The sequence below is a fragment of the Maylandia zebra genome, linkage group LG17, assembly GCF_041146795.1.
Source record: "Maylandia zebra isolate NMK-2024a linkage group LG17, Mzebra_GT3a, whole genome shotgun sequence".
NCBI lineage: Eukaryota > Metazoa > Chordata > Actinopteri > Cichliformes > Cichlidae > Maylandia > Maylandia zebra.
The window spans coordinates 22,365,840-22,382,236 of NC_135183.1; the positions used below are offsets into that span (position 1 = coordinate 22,365,840).

Genomic DNA, 16,397 nt, shown 5'->3' on the forward strand with positions numbered 1-16,397 from the left:
TAGCGGAAGCTCGTTTGTTTTTATGTAGCTGCCATCTGAGTAAAAAGGTGATTGCTTACGTTTCTGTGTTTTTTATGCGTAATATCTTTGCTTACACTGGTAAATAGGCTGTAGTGGACAGGATGTGCGAGAGAAATGGTTACATAGAAAATTAAAGAAATGACCAGTATAGCATGCATTATTGTTCCCACTCTGTGTCCTGTTACAATCAGTCCAGTTTCTTTGATCACATGTAAAATATCTTTATAGAACTGCTTTGTTATATTTGTGGCAATTTCTGCTGCCCTTCTGAAAAGATCTCCTCTTGGAAAAGACATTTTAATATTTGTGAGACGTTTTACTCCTATAAATAAAAGACATACAAGTGACTTTGTCAAAAACCGATTGCATCTTCTACCTTGTGACAAGGTGACTCGATATCATTAATGAAGGACATGTTTGAGATGTGTTTGAAACACTGAAGGCCAACAAACCATTTACAACACTTTAAATACGATCGATCACTTTTTGCATCCACGGATCCATGGACATGTTTTTGTGGCTGACATGCGTAAATGCCAGTTAATAAAACCGTGGGACATGTCTCGTGAGATCGGGGGGAGGACAAATGATAAAAAAAAGAAAAAAGTGGGACACACAGTCACCCTATTATTCATCGTGTGATTGGAGTAAGTCCCCAAAATATCATCAAAGAGTCAGAACTCGGGCACAAGGTCAGGAGTGAAGTTTCAGGTTCAAAGAGGAACCTGCTTTAATTTCACTGAAACTTCTTTTAGAAATTGCCCACCTTAAAAAAACAGAAGAAGAAGACGAAAAAAAACGTCATATGGGGCGGTATAGAGCTGCGTAGCTCTCACTTTCCGGGCAAAAAGCCAGGCTGAAAGTTCAGTTTATTTCCACCCCATAAAACTTTCACTATGCGCTGCCTTCCACTGGGATTAACTTACCATCACAGTTTGTTAATATCTGACTCTTTCTAGATCTTTCTGAAAATACATGCCAACCTTTGAGGTCTACGCATGAGCGCCTCGCCTCGTTAACTGATGCAATACACTCCTACCGCTAGAGGATAGTGTTGACTTTGATAAGATTTATATATATATATATATATATATATATATATCAAGGGTTCTGCTTACGGTAGACATTCCCAAAACAAAGAAGAAGAAGAAAAAAGTCTGAACTGAGAAAATGAGAAAAGTAGCTAACAACGACTAAATGGTGCCAAGAAGCCATAAATTATTGACTTCACTTTTTTATTCACGCACATATGCAGCTGCTTATGATGAGACATACTCTACTGCTGCTGCTGTTACAGTTAACTATTCTTACATATACGTCCTTAAAAGGATCACCACGTTTATTGTTGTTTACGTGTGATTATACGGGGTCATAGTTTATCTTCCTGTTAATAATAAAACTGTAACTATACAGTTAAAGAAAAATGTGTCCTGGGGGTGGGTGAAATGGCTGTTTTTACACACACACAAAAATAGTTTCATTTTATTTCATACACCAGGTATAAATTAGGCATTAGATGTTGTCTTCATTGTATCTGCTCGGCTGAGTAGAATACAGCTTTCAGTTTTGAGGGCTGTGGGTGTCTCACTTAACCTCGGCTCCATATTTACAAAAGCCTGTAGAAATATGTTTTTGCTACTGTGCTGAAAGGTCAATGAAAGAGTTGGCTTGAAAGTATTTGTAGATGTTTTTTGGACATGCGCAGATGGGGGATGCCATATTGGAACAGGAGGGGGGGCAGCAGCAGCTGAAAGACGTCGCTTGCGTAGCTCGCGGGAACGAGAGAGAGAGAGAGAGAGAGAAAAGGCAGAGGGGGGTCACGAGAAGGAGAGGCAACAAAAAAAAACTTGGACAGGTAAGACAGGTGACGGCTCCGGCGGTCCTGAGCAGGGGGGGGGGGGGGGGTTTATGGGGGGACGGGGTTTGAGGGGGGACGGGGGGGGGGAGGTTTTATCGGCGAAATAAACACAGGCAGAGTTATTTTTTTCCTCCTCCTCCGCTTTGAAACAGCGAAGTGCTCCTGAGACGGTTTCTGTAGAAACGAGATAATATAGTCGCGAGCTTTCGTTCACGAGCCCAAGTTGCTCAAAGTGTCTCGCACGCGCTGTAATTAACAGCTTTCACCGGCGGAGAGGACGTTGTCTCGTGGCACTCTCGGTAATATCGTTTATTGCCTTGTTATTATTTTTATTTATTTATTTTGCCTGTTAGCATGTGTTCTGCCATTTACTGCTTTGAAAACAATACAATTTATAACAATTCGTGGGGAAAATAGGAGTGAGTGGCGGCTCGTGTGTTATTTGATGTGTTTCTTTAATGCTGTGTTTTATATGGCCGCGACGCAATTTTGTTTGGCGTGAGCACGAAGTTGATTTTAAAGATTAACGCCAGAAATGACTTATTGCCGTCATTCTCATATAGATGAGTCATGTGGGATTTTTTCCCGTCATCTTTAGATGCGTAAAAGCCTTCGGAAAATACCGGACACTGCCAAAATGTCAAACCACTTTCAACATGGCGGGTTATGGTGATCGTAGGGGGGAAACTGCGCCTTAAAATCTTTGAACGAGGAAAAAATAAAACGACGGCAGATAAAGCGTCCGGTTCGGTTTCTTTTGGTGGACATGGACGAGGTTTAATCAATTAAATTCAAAGTGTGCATTTGGCAACTCCGTGGGAGTTTTTTTCCGCTGCAGTTTTGAGTGTGCAAAGTACATGACCGGAGTGCCAGCCAGCCTGCTGGTCGGCTACACCCCTCACAGCCTCATCTTCCTTATGTGCACTTAACGTTTCCTCTTTCACTTTTATCAAAAATGCTGTGGCTCATTCGATGCTTCTAGATCGCCGTGTGTCAGATTAATACTGTTTTCCTTATAAAACCAACAGGGTGATTTTGATCCCCCCTGCAATCTTAGATTAATATGTTGACGTTGGCACAGTCGGGCGAGAAAAAAATTCTTTCGCTGTGTTGTTTTCTCTGCGGGGATTTCTTTTTTTTTTTTTTCTGAGTGATTAAGCAGATAATTGGGTAAAACCACATGCGTATTTATTTAATTATTTCTCTTTTTCTTTGCGAGGTGCTTCGCAAAAATCAATTTCTTTCTTTTTTAGTGGCTTTACAATATTCCAGAGGATTCCACCTCCTGATTAAATTCGTCACCATAATGAGCAGAAACAATAAAGACTGCGTAACGGAGCCCCAGATAGAGGTTCGGCATGAATAAATCATGCTTTTAGACTTCTTGTGGCTCCAAAGATTTTTTCCACGACGCTGCGAGTGGGAATGCGTGAGCGCAGGCGTGCGGATAAAGGGAAAACGCCTAAAATGAGCACTTTTAAAGGAGAAAATGCGAAGATGGTCATAATGTTAAACATACATAATCCATTTTCTCCACGGGAAAGACCAATACGAGACCAGCTGATTATCATTTTTGGTGGTTTGGCTTTTTATTTATTCATTTATTTTAAAAGTGTCATCCAACAGCCATTTATCACGCGGCTGTTTTTTTTGATCAGGCATTGTATGCTAATCCACTGGTGAGCGTTTCAGGAAAAGAGGCAATCACATATTCTGCACAGATAAGAGAAGCAAAGATAGAAAGAGTCCAGTTCTTTCTTTCTTTCTTTCTTTCTTTCTTTCTTTCTTTCTTTCTTTCTTTCTTTCTTTCTTTCTTTCTTTCTTTCTTTCTTTCTTTCTTTCTGCTGGCATCACACTTACTCTCCCCCCTTATTTGAATAAGGGGAGGAGGTAGGCAAATATCAGCTTCTCCTCCTGCTTTCCAAAAGCCTTGGATTTGCAGGCTGTCCATGTTATGCAAGTGTGTTTTGTGGAAGTTGTAAGAATGCTCTGGGATGTGGGAGTTTCACCCCTTGTTTCCTCTCTCTTTTATTTATTTATTTATTTGTGGTCCTGAGGGGCAGATGCTTGTTCGGTGAGGGATCACAGGCAGTTCTAATTGGGGAATAAAGCACATTGGGTGCGTTGTGTGCACATCTATGTTAAAAACAGCAGGAATTAAGAGTTAGAAACAGAGGACAAATTGTTATATGATAACATCCTGTTGCCAAGAGGAAACAACTCTTGGATAGCTCTAAAAGAAGAGAACCTAATACGGAGTAATGCAATAAAACCCAAGCCCATGCAGTGGTAGTTAATCTCCTAAATCCCCTATTAAATCTTTGGCATGGATGGGTTTAGAGAAAGGCAAGAAGACAGCACGTGGATGCCCGAGCGCCCCATCAGGGGCTAATCAATTTAAAAAAAAAACTCTTCTCAATCCAAGACAATTGGGGCACAAATGTCCTGCGTCTGAGATTAAACACTCTCAGAGCAGTTTAATCCCCTGGTGACCAATCTGGGCTGTTTCCTCCAGGAGGCTGCAGGTCAGCAGGCTTCATCAAGTACAAACGCGAAACTCCCAGAAAAAAACTCCTTCAAAAATTTGGCTTGTTTTTTGGATGAACATTGAGGGGAACTGTTAACACTGAGTCAGAACAAACAAACGTCCCTCAGGGTTTGGAAAACTTGTTTATCCAGTGAGGGATCAATTTAAGGAAAAGCTCAGCTTGCGCTGGTATGGAGTAGTCAGTGTAGAAAACATTGTTGTTTAAGCCGACTTCCAGTGGTTCATTGCAATATTTAATTTTATGTAGGAGGATAGGGGGAGTTTAGTTCTCCTGTTTCCAAACTTTACACGCATAGAAATTAATTTTAAAGCCTGTGTCTTGTGAAAACTCATTGTAAAGCACCTTTAGGCACATAGATGTGAGCTTTCTTTCCTCAAGACCCCAAAGTACTTCATTAATTTGATAAAATGAGCATATGTGACCTTTTATTCCAGAGACTATTCAAGGAGTTTACAAGTATAATAAATATGTGCAGTGACTTCTAGGGAAATGAGCAATGCTAGCCAAAAGTATTTGAACAATGACACATTTCCTGTTTTTTTTGTGGGTTTTTTTGTTTGTTTTTTTTACTTCCAGCATACTGGAAATAAAACCTTCAGCTTAAATGTTTCGAGGGTGTTCTCATCATGTATTGAGCTAATTAGTGTGGGGAATGGTTGGTGCGTTTAAAAAAAAAACAAAAAAACAAAACATTCTGCCTCCAGTTGCTGGGAAGTGCAGGTGGACAATGATAGGGCTGCAGTCGCTGCACTTTTCATCTCGTGTGGTTGTTAAAGCCCTCAAATTAAAGCTCAAAGTCACTTTAACCACAGGGCTTACTCTCTTTCTTTCAGTTCAGAGAAAACGGGCTACAGTGTAGCACCAAAACAGCTCAGAAAGGTGCATTGTTCCTCGCCCTATTGAGGGCTGTGCATACATGGTGCAATTTTTCAAAGGTTTGAGGCAACCTTGTGCTACAGTGACTCAGATGGATGTAGGATTTGTTGTGCTTCATTTCTGTTAAAACAAATTAGATGGAGTTGAAGCTGAGAGTATTGAGAACAAGTTCAATAACACCAGTGTTACTGACTCATCGTTTCATGGCTGTAACTTCTCTTCCTCTCATTTTTCGGTGGAAGTAAAGACTGGAGAGGAAAAAAAAACATTTCACATATGTGTTTCTTATGATGGGTGAACAGGCGAAGAAGTGTGTTTGAAATTCTGGATTAGGCAGAACTAAAACTGGTAAAAATCTGATATTTTAAAGTTCAAACAGGAGGTTATGACTTTGGGAGTCAATTGTCATGCATTGAAAATTCACATCAGCTCAAAAATCTTAGAGCTATCCAATGTACGATGATATAAAATCGACAAAAGCTGCAAATTGTGGATCGTTGTTTCTGTTTTTAAAATAACAAACCATAAAAAGTAGTTAAAAGATGTCAATCAGGCTCTAGATTGCTTTGCTGAGGTGTTGAAATAAGCAGATGTAGAGTGAATGTGAAACTGCAAGTTTTTAAAGAGAATTTTAAGGAAAAGAAACGAGCTGCTCATCCTCCTCCTACTGTTTGATAGCAGTGTTTGAGCACTCTGATGAGTTTAATGAGTGCTGTGGAAGGCTGCTGACGACAGTGATGTATCAGTGCTGAAGATTGTAGTGTACTTAGGCAGAGAGTGGGGGATAAGGGCAGCAAACAGCAGCGTCATGTGAGCCAAATTAGCTCAGCGTGTTGTTTACGCAATGGATGCACGCCGGAGCCACTGTGGGACGCAAGGGGGTGTGTGTTCTGTGGTGGGGGATGGCGCGCACACACACACACACAGTTAGTTGTTGAGGCTGTCACAGCCTTTGTGCTGCAGCCTCACAGTTCTACATACACTTGCAGCTCCAACAGGCATGCGAGGACGAGGAGAAGTGTTTTCCTTTCCTGTGGATTTTAAGGCTCTTTCTTTTGTTCTCTTTTTTGGAAGCAGGACTTCAGTGTGTTTTCATCAGAGGATTGCTGGATGCGCATCACAGTTTTGTTTTATTTCTTCTTCTTTTTTCCCATGTGGGTGCACATCAGGTTGGGTACTTAATCACAGAGTATTTTTTGCTCTTTTGGATATTGATTTTCATAGTTGAGAGCAACAACCCCATGAGCTTGGAGTTGTTTTCTTCTTGATTGAGGATCGCTGTGTGACAGCAACATGCCTCAGCTCTAATTGCCAGGTTGATGAAAATGTGTGTAAGTCGGTGAGTGATTCATTGGTGATGTGACTGCATGACCAAGAACAACCACCAGGCAAGTGACAAGCATAGCCTGTTGTTGTGAATATAATGAACTGATGATTGTTTTGATTGTTTTTCTTTGTTTTATTCATGGAATAATGCCAGCGTTGGATAGACTTTTGGTTTTTATTCCTTTAGGATTTACTTTATTGCTTAAAATTCCTTTTACTGCACAAGTCTCATGGTTTCTACGTGCTGTCTTGGCATTTTTAAGTGTATTTATACAGCTTTAATGATGCACTGCAAGGAGTGATCATCAGTGAATTGTATTTTTTAGGTTGGAGGATTTGCTTGTTTTCTCTGCTTTGTATTAGAGGGTAAGACATCCTTTATTGATTCCTGTAGGAAATAAGTCTCTGCAGTTCACCTATCTTAGTTATGATCGGCAGTAGGCAGCAGCTGTGCAGCAGCTCCGGATGTGTACAGGTTCCTTGGTTAAAGCCACATTAATGGGAAAATTAACTTGTCATGTTTTTGATGCTGTGAAGATCATTGCAGACATGGGAGAACTGCTCAGAGAAGGGACCTGCTGTGAGGGTTGTGGACTAATGAGACATTTAAGGAGTTGAGGGAGGACTCAGTGAAAATGTTCACTATATTTTTGCATGATTTAGTAATAATTATAACCTAAACCAAGGACGTCAAACTCATTTTGCATTGCAGGTCATATACAGCCTTATGTTACATTAAAACTTCCATTTCTGTCTATGTGTAAAGAAATGTAACTACACATGTAGTCAATGTGATATCTAAATATAAGATAAAAGGTGCAATTTAAGGAGTTTGTCTCAGTTTTTGCATATGATAAAGGGCCGCTGTAGTAAATGAAAGAAATCTGTCAGTATGACTCTTTGTGCTTAAATTGTAAGAAGCAAATGTGTAAAATTATAGAAATGTATAAATTAATTACTTTGTATTGGGAATTTTATGACAGAGGTCTTTATCTATAGGAAAAGCTGTAAATATTGTGAAAATACAATTAAAAGTCAAAAATTTATGTTGTCCTTCACATTTTCCAAAGCTATTCAGTTGGCCGGTTTGGAGTCTTCACCAGGGTGATTCTGGTCCCCGGGCCTTATGTTTGACACGCCTGGCCTAAACAGTTAATCAGTCAATGTGCAAATGGTGAAATAGTTGAACTGATTAGCTAAATACAGAGAAACAGAATTAAAAAGAAAAACAATACCACATAAAACGGGTTGGGAAAGGTAAAAACAAACAACCCAGTCACATTTACAGTTGAGTTTTGTAGTTTTGTGAGGAGGGGAAGAAACTAACCTTTGATCCGGAGGGTGAAGCTGGTTTGCTAATCAACACCTGGAAGCATGTTTTACCTGTTAGGATTTGCATTAGGTTGAAGGTTATTAGCAGGATTACAAACCAAAAAGACAAAAGAAGTAGAGTAAGTTGCAGGTATTTCTGTATAATAACAGAAAGCCACAAGAAAAAGGTTAAAACTTAATATCAGGACATGGTTACCTGTTTTCTTTTTTATTATTTTTTTATTACAGTTCTTTCCAACAATATTCAGTTAACACATTAGCTTAGCTAATGATATAAAGGATCAAAAGAAACGTGTTTATGGTTGTTAGCGTTACACAGTTACGCTTCCTTCAGTATGTGCCAGAAATACATATTTACGGTCAGACAGTATTTCCTCTTTAGTCTTCCATATTTAGTTACAGTGACATGATTCTGCTCTTCTGTATTATTCTCTTGCCTCAGGTGCCTGGATCCATATTTTCTGGTCACACTTATTTGCAGACTTGTTTGCTTAGTCATGTTATTCCAGTTTTTCTACTTTGTTTGACTCTGACTGGTTATCTGATGCAGTTTTGCTGTGGTATGAAAATGAACACAGCATGCAAGATATTGGAAAAGCACACAGGCAGAGGAGGGAGAGGATGATTTTAATGATGCAGAAAACTGGTGTGCTTTTTACTGTTTTGAAAATATCAGCTGACTTGTGTTAAGTTTCTGAAGGTGGCATTCTTTTCTTTTTAGCACATTAAGACAAACTGGCTGTTGCTGGTTGTGGTAACCACCCACTTCTTCTTTTGTTTATTCTCAAGAAAATGGAAATACAGTGTGCACAATTTCCAAGGAAATTCTCATCAAATACTGGCTGTTTATGTGTGCAAACCTCAAGGTTTTGTGAACTGTGTCGATTCGTTCGTGTTATTGTAAGCGAAGAGCAGTAAAATCATCTGTTTCCTGGAAGGATCTTGGACTATTCTGGACAGAGGGCAGATTGAACATTATCTGATTAAATTAGAGCTTTGATTGAATTTATCTTTTCTGGTGCAGGGCTGTCAAGGAAGGCGAGAGATGCTGTGAAGAAGAATTGAAAGATCTCAGGTTTAAAGGTTAATGCTCAACAGGAAGTCAAACGGGCAGCATGCAGTCTCACACTCAGGAGCAGCCACTGGCCCTCACTACAGTGAAGCCACACTATCCCACCAATGGGAAAGAAGAAGAGGTGAACACAGGTAAGACCCTGCACTGCTTTTTTTAACCATAATGTGGCCAGGGTGGTTTCATGTTGCAGCCCTCATCAGATCAACAGATTGGTGCGGTTGACACAGATGAAAATGCGTCTGAGGAATCTCACTAACAAGATGGGAAACAGAGAATGCCACTTGTGTCACAAAGACATGCTCTAATTCTCTCTGTAGATTTCTCCTTTAGGTCAGCAGTAAGGGTATGTCCCTGGCTGTTTATTGCTTGAACTGAATTCTCCTGTCCTCATGGCTTAGTCACGAGAAGCATGTATTTTTTCCTGTGTATTCAAAGATGGCTGTTATGTAACACCTATGCCCATACCGTTACGTGGAAGCCCACTTTACAGGCTGTTTTGTCATTGCACATGAACATGTCAGGATACGTTACTGGCCTGTATCCGAGGCACATTCTGGACTTGCAGTTGTTGTGCTACTTTCTCTTTCTAAAGAAAACATAAAATGTGAGCTAAATGCCAGTTTGATGTGTTTGCAATCCTGAGCGAAGGTGCAAATTTAAGTTTTTGTTCATGATGGGACATTTTTAACACTTCTTATACCTGAAACTGAACCAGTGGAGTATAAGTTGTAAAATGACTTTGATTTATCATTTAACTACAGGGAGTGCAAAATTATTAGGCAAGTTGTATTTTTGAGGAATAATTTTATTATTGAACAACCATGTTCTCAATGAACCCAAAAAACTCATTAATATCAAAGCTGAATGTTTTTGGAAGTAGTTTTTAGTTTGTTTTTAGTTTTAGCTATTTTAGGGGGATATCTGTGTGTGCAGGTGACTATTACTGTGCATAATTATTAGGCAACTTAACAAAAAACAAATATATACCCATTTCAATTATTTATTTTTACCAGTGAAACCAATATAACATCTCCACATTCACAAATATACATTTCTGACATTCAAAAACAAAACCAAAACAAATCAGCGACCAATATAGCCACCTTTCTTTGCAAGGACACTCAAAAGCCTGCCATCCATGGATTCTGTCAGTGTTTTGATCTGTTCACCATCAACATTGCGTGCAGCAGCAACCACAGCCTCCCAGACACTGTTCAGAGAGGTGTACTGTTTTCCCTCCTTGTAAATCTCACATTTGATGATGGACCACAGGTTCTCAATGGGGTTCAGATCAGGTGAACAAGGTGGCCATGTCATTAGCTTTTCTGCTTTTATACCCTTTCTTGCCAGCCACGCTGTGGAGTACTTGGACGCGTGTGATGGAGCATTGTCCTGCATGAAAATCATGTTTTTCTTGAAGGATGCAGACTTCTTCCTGTACCACTGCTTGAAGAAGGTGTCTTCCAGAAACTGGCAGTAGGACTGGGAGTCGAGCTTGACTCCATCCTCAACCCGAAAAGGCCCCACAAGCTCATCTTTGATGATACCAGCCCAAACCAGTACTCCACCTCCACCTTGCTGGCATCTGAGTCGGACTGGAGCTCTATGCCCTTTACCAATCCAGCCACGGGCCCATCCATCTGGCCCATCGAGACTCACTCTCATTTCATTATTCCATAAAACCTTAGAAAAACCAGTCTTGAGATATTTCTTGGCCCAGTCTTGACGTTTCAGCTTGTGTGTCTTGTTCAGTGGTGGTCGTCTTTCAGCCTTTCTTACCTTGGCCATGTCTCTGAGTATTGCACACCTTGTGCTTTTGGGCACTCCAGTGATGTTGCAGCTCTGAAATATGGCCAAACTGGTGGCAAGTGGCATCTTGGCAGCTGCACGCTTGACTTTTCTCAGTTCATGGGCAGTTATTTTGCGCCTTGGTTTTTCCACACGCTTCTTGCGACCCTGTTGACTATTTTGAATGAAACGCTTGATTGTTCGATGATCACGCTTCAGAAGCTTTGCAATTTTGAGACTGCTGCATCCCTCTGCAAGATATCTCACTATTTTTGACTTTTCTGAGCCTGTCAAGTCCTTCTTTTGACCCATTTTGCCAAAGGAAAGGAAGTTGCCTAATAATTATGCATACCTGGTATAGGGTGTTGATGTCATTAGACCACACCCCTTCTCATTACAGAGATGCACATCACCTAATATGCTTAATTGGTAGTAGGCTTTCGAGCCTATACAGCTTGGAGTAAGACAACATGCATGAAGAGGATGATGTGGACAAAATACTCATTTGCCTAATAATTCTGCACTCCCTGTAAGAGAAGCTGAGGCGACATGCACTGACATATCGTGTAACTTAATGTTGGTGTTAAATTGCTTATTTTTGTGTTTCTTGTGTAAGGTGTCCCAAAAAACACAGTACAAGGCGCACATGTGTTCATATCTGCAGAAAATAGCCTGTTTGTCATCTGAAGTGTTGTCAGTTCCTCTTTTGATTGTATTTTCAGATGCAGGCACTTTTAATAGCATAACCATTTCAGTTAGCAGTTGTGTGTTGCACACAGGAAAGTTATCTCTCTTACCTCACCCATCTTACTGTCAGACTCTTTAAACTGATATCATGAATTTAAATTTGCACTAATAATGTTAAGTTGACACAAATACCCAAGGTACACCTGGACTAACCTCGAGGTGCTCTGTTGGGCCACAGGACACAGCTTGGAAACCACTGCGGTGGATTATGACAGATCTCATATGTACAGAATGAATTTACTATGCAGTGTGAATCTAGAACATATGTGGAGGGAGCTCCATGGCAACATGTTCCAAGCAGTTTATTCTGCATTGTCAGGCAGTCTCTATGTAATATGAAATTGTCTGAATTTTGGCTGATGATCAGAAACAAGAAAAAACATGTACTAATTTAATAATATACAAAGTGAAAAATGACCACTAAGGGGAGGAAGCCACGTATGTCCATTCATGGGAAAAATGAGAGCAGACACTTCAGTCTATTAGAAACAAACTCCATCAAAATAGCAGCTCGCTACCATCTCCTCTCATTACACAGAACAGGTTCAGTCCCTCAGTTTTCACTCTGAGGAGTCTCCAGAGATTCGGCACACACTGAAACACACACACAGACACACACACACAGCCTTCACATACTTCACTCACACAGAAACATACTGATGGGGAAAAAAACCCTGACGCATGCCTCGACTGCATCAGCTTCAATCACCTTCAGGAGAAACATTAATGACATTATGTAAGACAACCTGCAGCACGCTGTGCACGCAAACTGCCTCCAGATAGTTTACTGTGGATTTTGTGCTTAGGCAAAATTAGCTACATTTACAAGAAATTACAGCTCTGTGTTTAATTGCTACCTGCATTAGGGATGCACTGAGATATGGGCCAACAGCTGCTTAGGCCTGTTAATAAATAAGATGACATTTTCCAGTGGCAGTGCCTGATGTTCTTGTTGTGTAACAACAATTTTAAACTGTCTAAATATTCAAAGGGAGTGTGATGAAGAGCTGAAAGCCTCCGTTCTTATTAGGTATATTTCCTTGTTTCCTGGGCACGAATGAGGCAATAAGTAACAGTAAAAACAAAAATCAGCTGGGAGCTAAATTGTTGTTTTAAGTATCTGTCTTATTGTTGGTTAATGTACAGTTGACTTTTGTTCATTTAGATGCAGATTCGATGGAGGAAGAGGTGGAGTTTAACTGGGAGGAGTACCTGGAGGAGAATGGGGCCGACGCTGCCCCTCACACCAACTTCAAGCATGTGAGTGACTGTCTACAAACTTCACCTGACATGTTAATCCTTTAAATACAGCCTCATAGATAAGTGCCATATGCAGAGATCCTTTAACAACACATGGGAGAGAACCAAAACAGGGCAGTGCTGTGTTCAAGCCTCAACAGAGGATTCAGTGTCTTTGTTTCCTTGTGACGCACGCGTTGTTGGGCGACCTTTGGCATTTCTTTTTCTTTTTTTTAAAATACCATTTTAGGTACCTAATTAGGTACCAAAGAAAACATGACAATAGATGCAAATAAATAACATAATAAGGACCAGCTGTTCATTCACTTTTCCTGAGACTATATTTGAATGTTATCATCATACCCAGTCTTTCCTGTTTTCTTGCCCTGAAGTAGGTGTGGCAAATGAAAGCAGTCATTATAATGATATTAGGACATTATCTAAGTATCACCAGTGTAGCATTTTTCTCCTTTCAACAATGTGTTCATATGTCTTTCTTGATAGTCTTGGACTACCACATTTCTGGCCGAGTGAATTTTTTGAGGACTGTTTTCTGTTGGGCAAATCAAGACAGCATGATTTTTAGTCAAAACAAACAGCACTGTTTGTGTTTGTCATAATGAATACCAGTCAGTGCCACCAGTGCAACAGTGTTGCTTTTTGTTGTGTTTTTGTGATAGTTTTTGGACAAAAGTGGAGCTCTGTATCGCAGGATTAGGATATACAGTATGAGACTTCAGAGCCACACACAATAGCGTCTTAGTAGGATTTAATTCATTGTTGCTTTCGGCCTTTTTGTGGAATTTACAAATTTGTATTTGTCAGATCCTGATGAAGACTTGGAGTCAATTTGGTCTATTATGCTTGCTGAACTGCTGCAAGAATAAATTTATTACATGATTTTATCCTAAACAGAGCACCTTTTTTTTTACTATCGACCTTGTTTATGCTCTACTTTTGGATAAGCTTTCAGAGCCATGTAGCACTTATAAATGAATAAATAAATAAAAGAGTATTTCCAAACATGGAATTTATATGTATATTGATTATGTATTTGCATGGAGTTTGCTCACAAATCCTGTGCTTTGTGTGGTGTCCAGACATGTCATCTTTTTGAGATGCATGACGTATGGCAGACCAGTCGTTCCTACTTGCAGCAAAACACTCAGATAGACATGTGCAGTCTGTGTGAAATCTTCAGCGTGACATTAACAAGGTTATTCTGTTGTTAAAGTAATATCAGAACATGAAACTTGAAAGTATAAAGCTCAAGCTCAGTGACTCAGGTTTCACTGTGTTATATTTTATGGGGTAAACTCTCAGTTGGTGCAGCAAGTTACTCAGCTAGCCAGAAGACAATAAAACAGTTTCGAGTAGGCACTAAAACATCTGCATGTTAAAAATCAGCACTTTTTGTGCAAAACTCGCACCAGAGGCTGTGTGGCAAAGTGGCAAAATACTGAGCATGCTAGATATGACTGCGCTGCACTATGCCCAGATCATTATCTTTGTGTGAACTAGAACTGGGTTACAGTTTTAGTTCTCTAGAAAGCTGCATTATCAGATATCAAAACAATGTACCACAGCCTAGAGCTTGTTTAAAAGTGAAATCTATATAATCACTACTGATGCTACTCAGACCACAGATTTTTGGAGAGCTAAGAGGTAAAAGAGAAAGGTACTTTTCTTGGTAGTGAGTCTATAGGCCAACTGTGCTCTGCTTTGCTCTGATTTGCTAGGCTGAAGTTGGTTTGGGCTGTCCTGGTCAGGGCCAGCTGAGGGGTAAACCGGGCCTTGAGTCGACCATCACCGACTATGTTGCCTGCTTAACATGTCGAATTCACCTGCTGTCGCTGATGTTTAGTGTCCATCTCACAGCTCTCCTTCCAGCTGAAGTAGCTTAAATATGTTTATTAGAAGGTGGAAATTGTTTCTGTCTGCTCACAGAAACCACAGAAGAAAGACTAGTAGGGAAGTGGTTTGTCTTTGTGGGCCAGCTGAATGTTCAAGCCGCTGAAACCGAAAACTGTGTTTAATGTTATTTAATTTACATTTAAACCGTTTGGCTTGGTGTCTTTTATGGCATTTTAGTATTTAATTCTGTGAGCCACCCCAAAGGAAGTTGCTCAGGGGTCACCAACTAGTTCACCACTTGTCCGGTTTCCTCAAATTTGTTTTAGGGACACACCATACGGAATATATGCCAGGTTTTTAATGTATTCCTCTTTAGGATGCACCTTGGTGGTGGATAATTACTATTTTATTCTTGTCAGACTGTATCATATTTGGCTTTTTGGGATTTAGTTAAAGAAACTGAAACAATTTGTGTTTTTGTGACAGGCTATAGTAACAAAGTGCCTTAAGATATCATTTAAAATAAGTTTCCTGTGTGTAGATGGGTCCACTGGTTCATTCTTAGAGTTAGGTGTTGCTTTTTATGCTTCAATAATTCACAGGTCTGTGCTCAGCGATTTAACAAACAAAAAACGCATTTCTCCAAAAGTGGTCAGGTACAAGGACTGTACTGAATATCTGTGAAAAAGTAGCAAAGGTCCAAATAAAAGTCTGGCTGCTTGAAAGCAAAATATAAAGGTGGGGGTGGCTCAGGAGTTTTGCACAGTACTTTATCTCAGTTGTAAGTTAGTGTATGGGCTCAAAATGTGGTCATAAATATTTTGTACTTGTAAATCGGTTTTGTACTTGTAAATCAGGATTTATATGTGTAAAAAAAATTTGTGTGTGTGTAAAAAAGATTTGTGTGTGCGTAAAAAAGATTTGTATGTGTAAAAAAAGATTTGTGCGTGGGTAAAAAAGATTTGTGTGTGGACTTAAAAAAAAAACCCTGCAAGTTACAAGTACGAATTTTGACCCTATTTTTCTTCCTTTCATCTGATTGGTCAATGTCATGTCAATCACAAATATAACAATCCAATCAGAGAACAGATGGGTTTGGCTGTCGGAGGGGCACTTTTTTGAACTGCAGGTCCTTGAAGGGTAGCAGCTAGGTCCCCTAATTTTCAGTAGCTGTTGAAAAGGTAAAGTTGTGGTATATGAGTGGTTAGAAATACCATTATTACTTTAGGATTAGTTTAACACAAAGTCAGGGCTGACCCAGGACCATTGCTGTGAGTCACAGTGCGCAGCATAAAAGTCCTTTCACATCGGACGCAGGATGTGCTGCTAATGCTAACTGCTAACTAAAAGCAAAGGATCCAGAATTTGTTGCGCTGGCTGCTGGGCTCTGTGGGTTTTTGCAGCAGCTCTACCTGTACTAGATGCACCTGCTCCTTGTCTTTTCTATCTCTGACTTTATGTCCTCTACAAGAGTTTCTGGGGTTTTTTTGCTAGTTCTTCAAATGTTCAATAAAAACATCTATGCTAATTCATAACAAAGAAAGCTTTGTAATGAAGACTGTCATTTCCAAAACACTGCCCGCCCCTACCCCGCAGTCCGCAGCGCTGTTGAAAAGGCTGTGGAATTCCCTATATTAAACACGTAGACCTGTGACACAAAAATCCCCAAACTCGGACGACCACAGACTGTTTTCCTTCATGGTGATGAAGGAAAACGCTGGGTTGGCATGTA

General features: G+C 40.1%; 1 protein-coding gene across 5 annotated transcripts in view; it reads left to right on the forward strand.

Annotated features, from left to right (window-relative positions):
• Positions 1–1,760: 1,760 nt before the first annotated feature.
• sfmbt2 (Scm like with four mbt domains 2) overlaps positions 1,761–16,397 on the forward strand; it is a 63,246-nt gene continuing 48,609 nt past the window's right edge. Inside the window, exons 1-3 of one of the 5 annotated variants that reach the window (XM_024805718.2) lie at positions 1,761–1,876; positions 8,987–9,168; positions 12,738–12,832. In XM_024805718.2, the coding sequence (XP_024661486.2) occupies positions 9,078–9,168; positions 12,738–12,832 (186 nt within the window). In that variant the 5' untranslated portion in view covers positions 1,761–1,876; positions 8,987–9,077. Of the gene's footprint in view, positions 1,877–2,035; positions 2,179–6,232; positions 6,693–8,986; positions 9,169–12,737; positions 12,833–16,397 lie in introns of those variants that run through there. The other 4 variants (XM_004569993.5, XM_076875670.1, XM_076875671.1 and 1 more) reach the window with 4 other exon arrangements.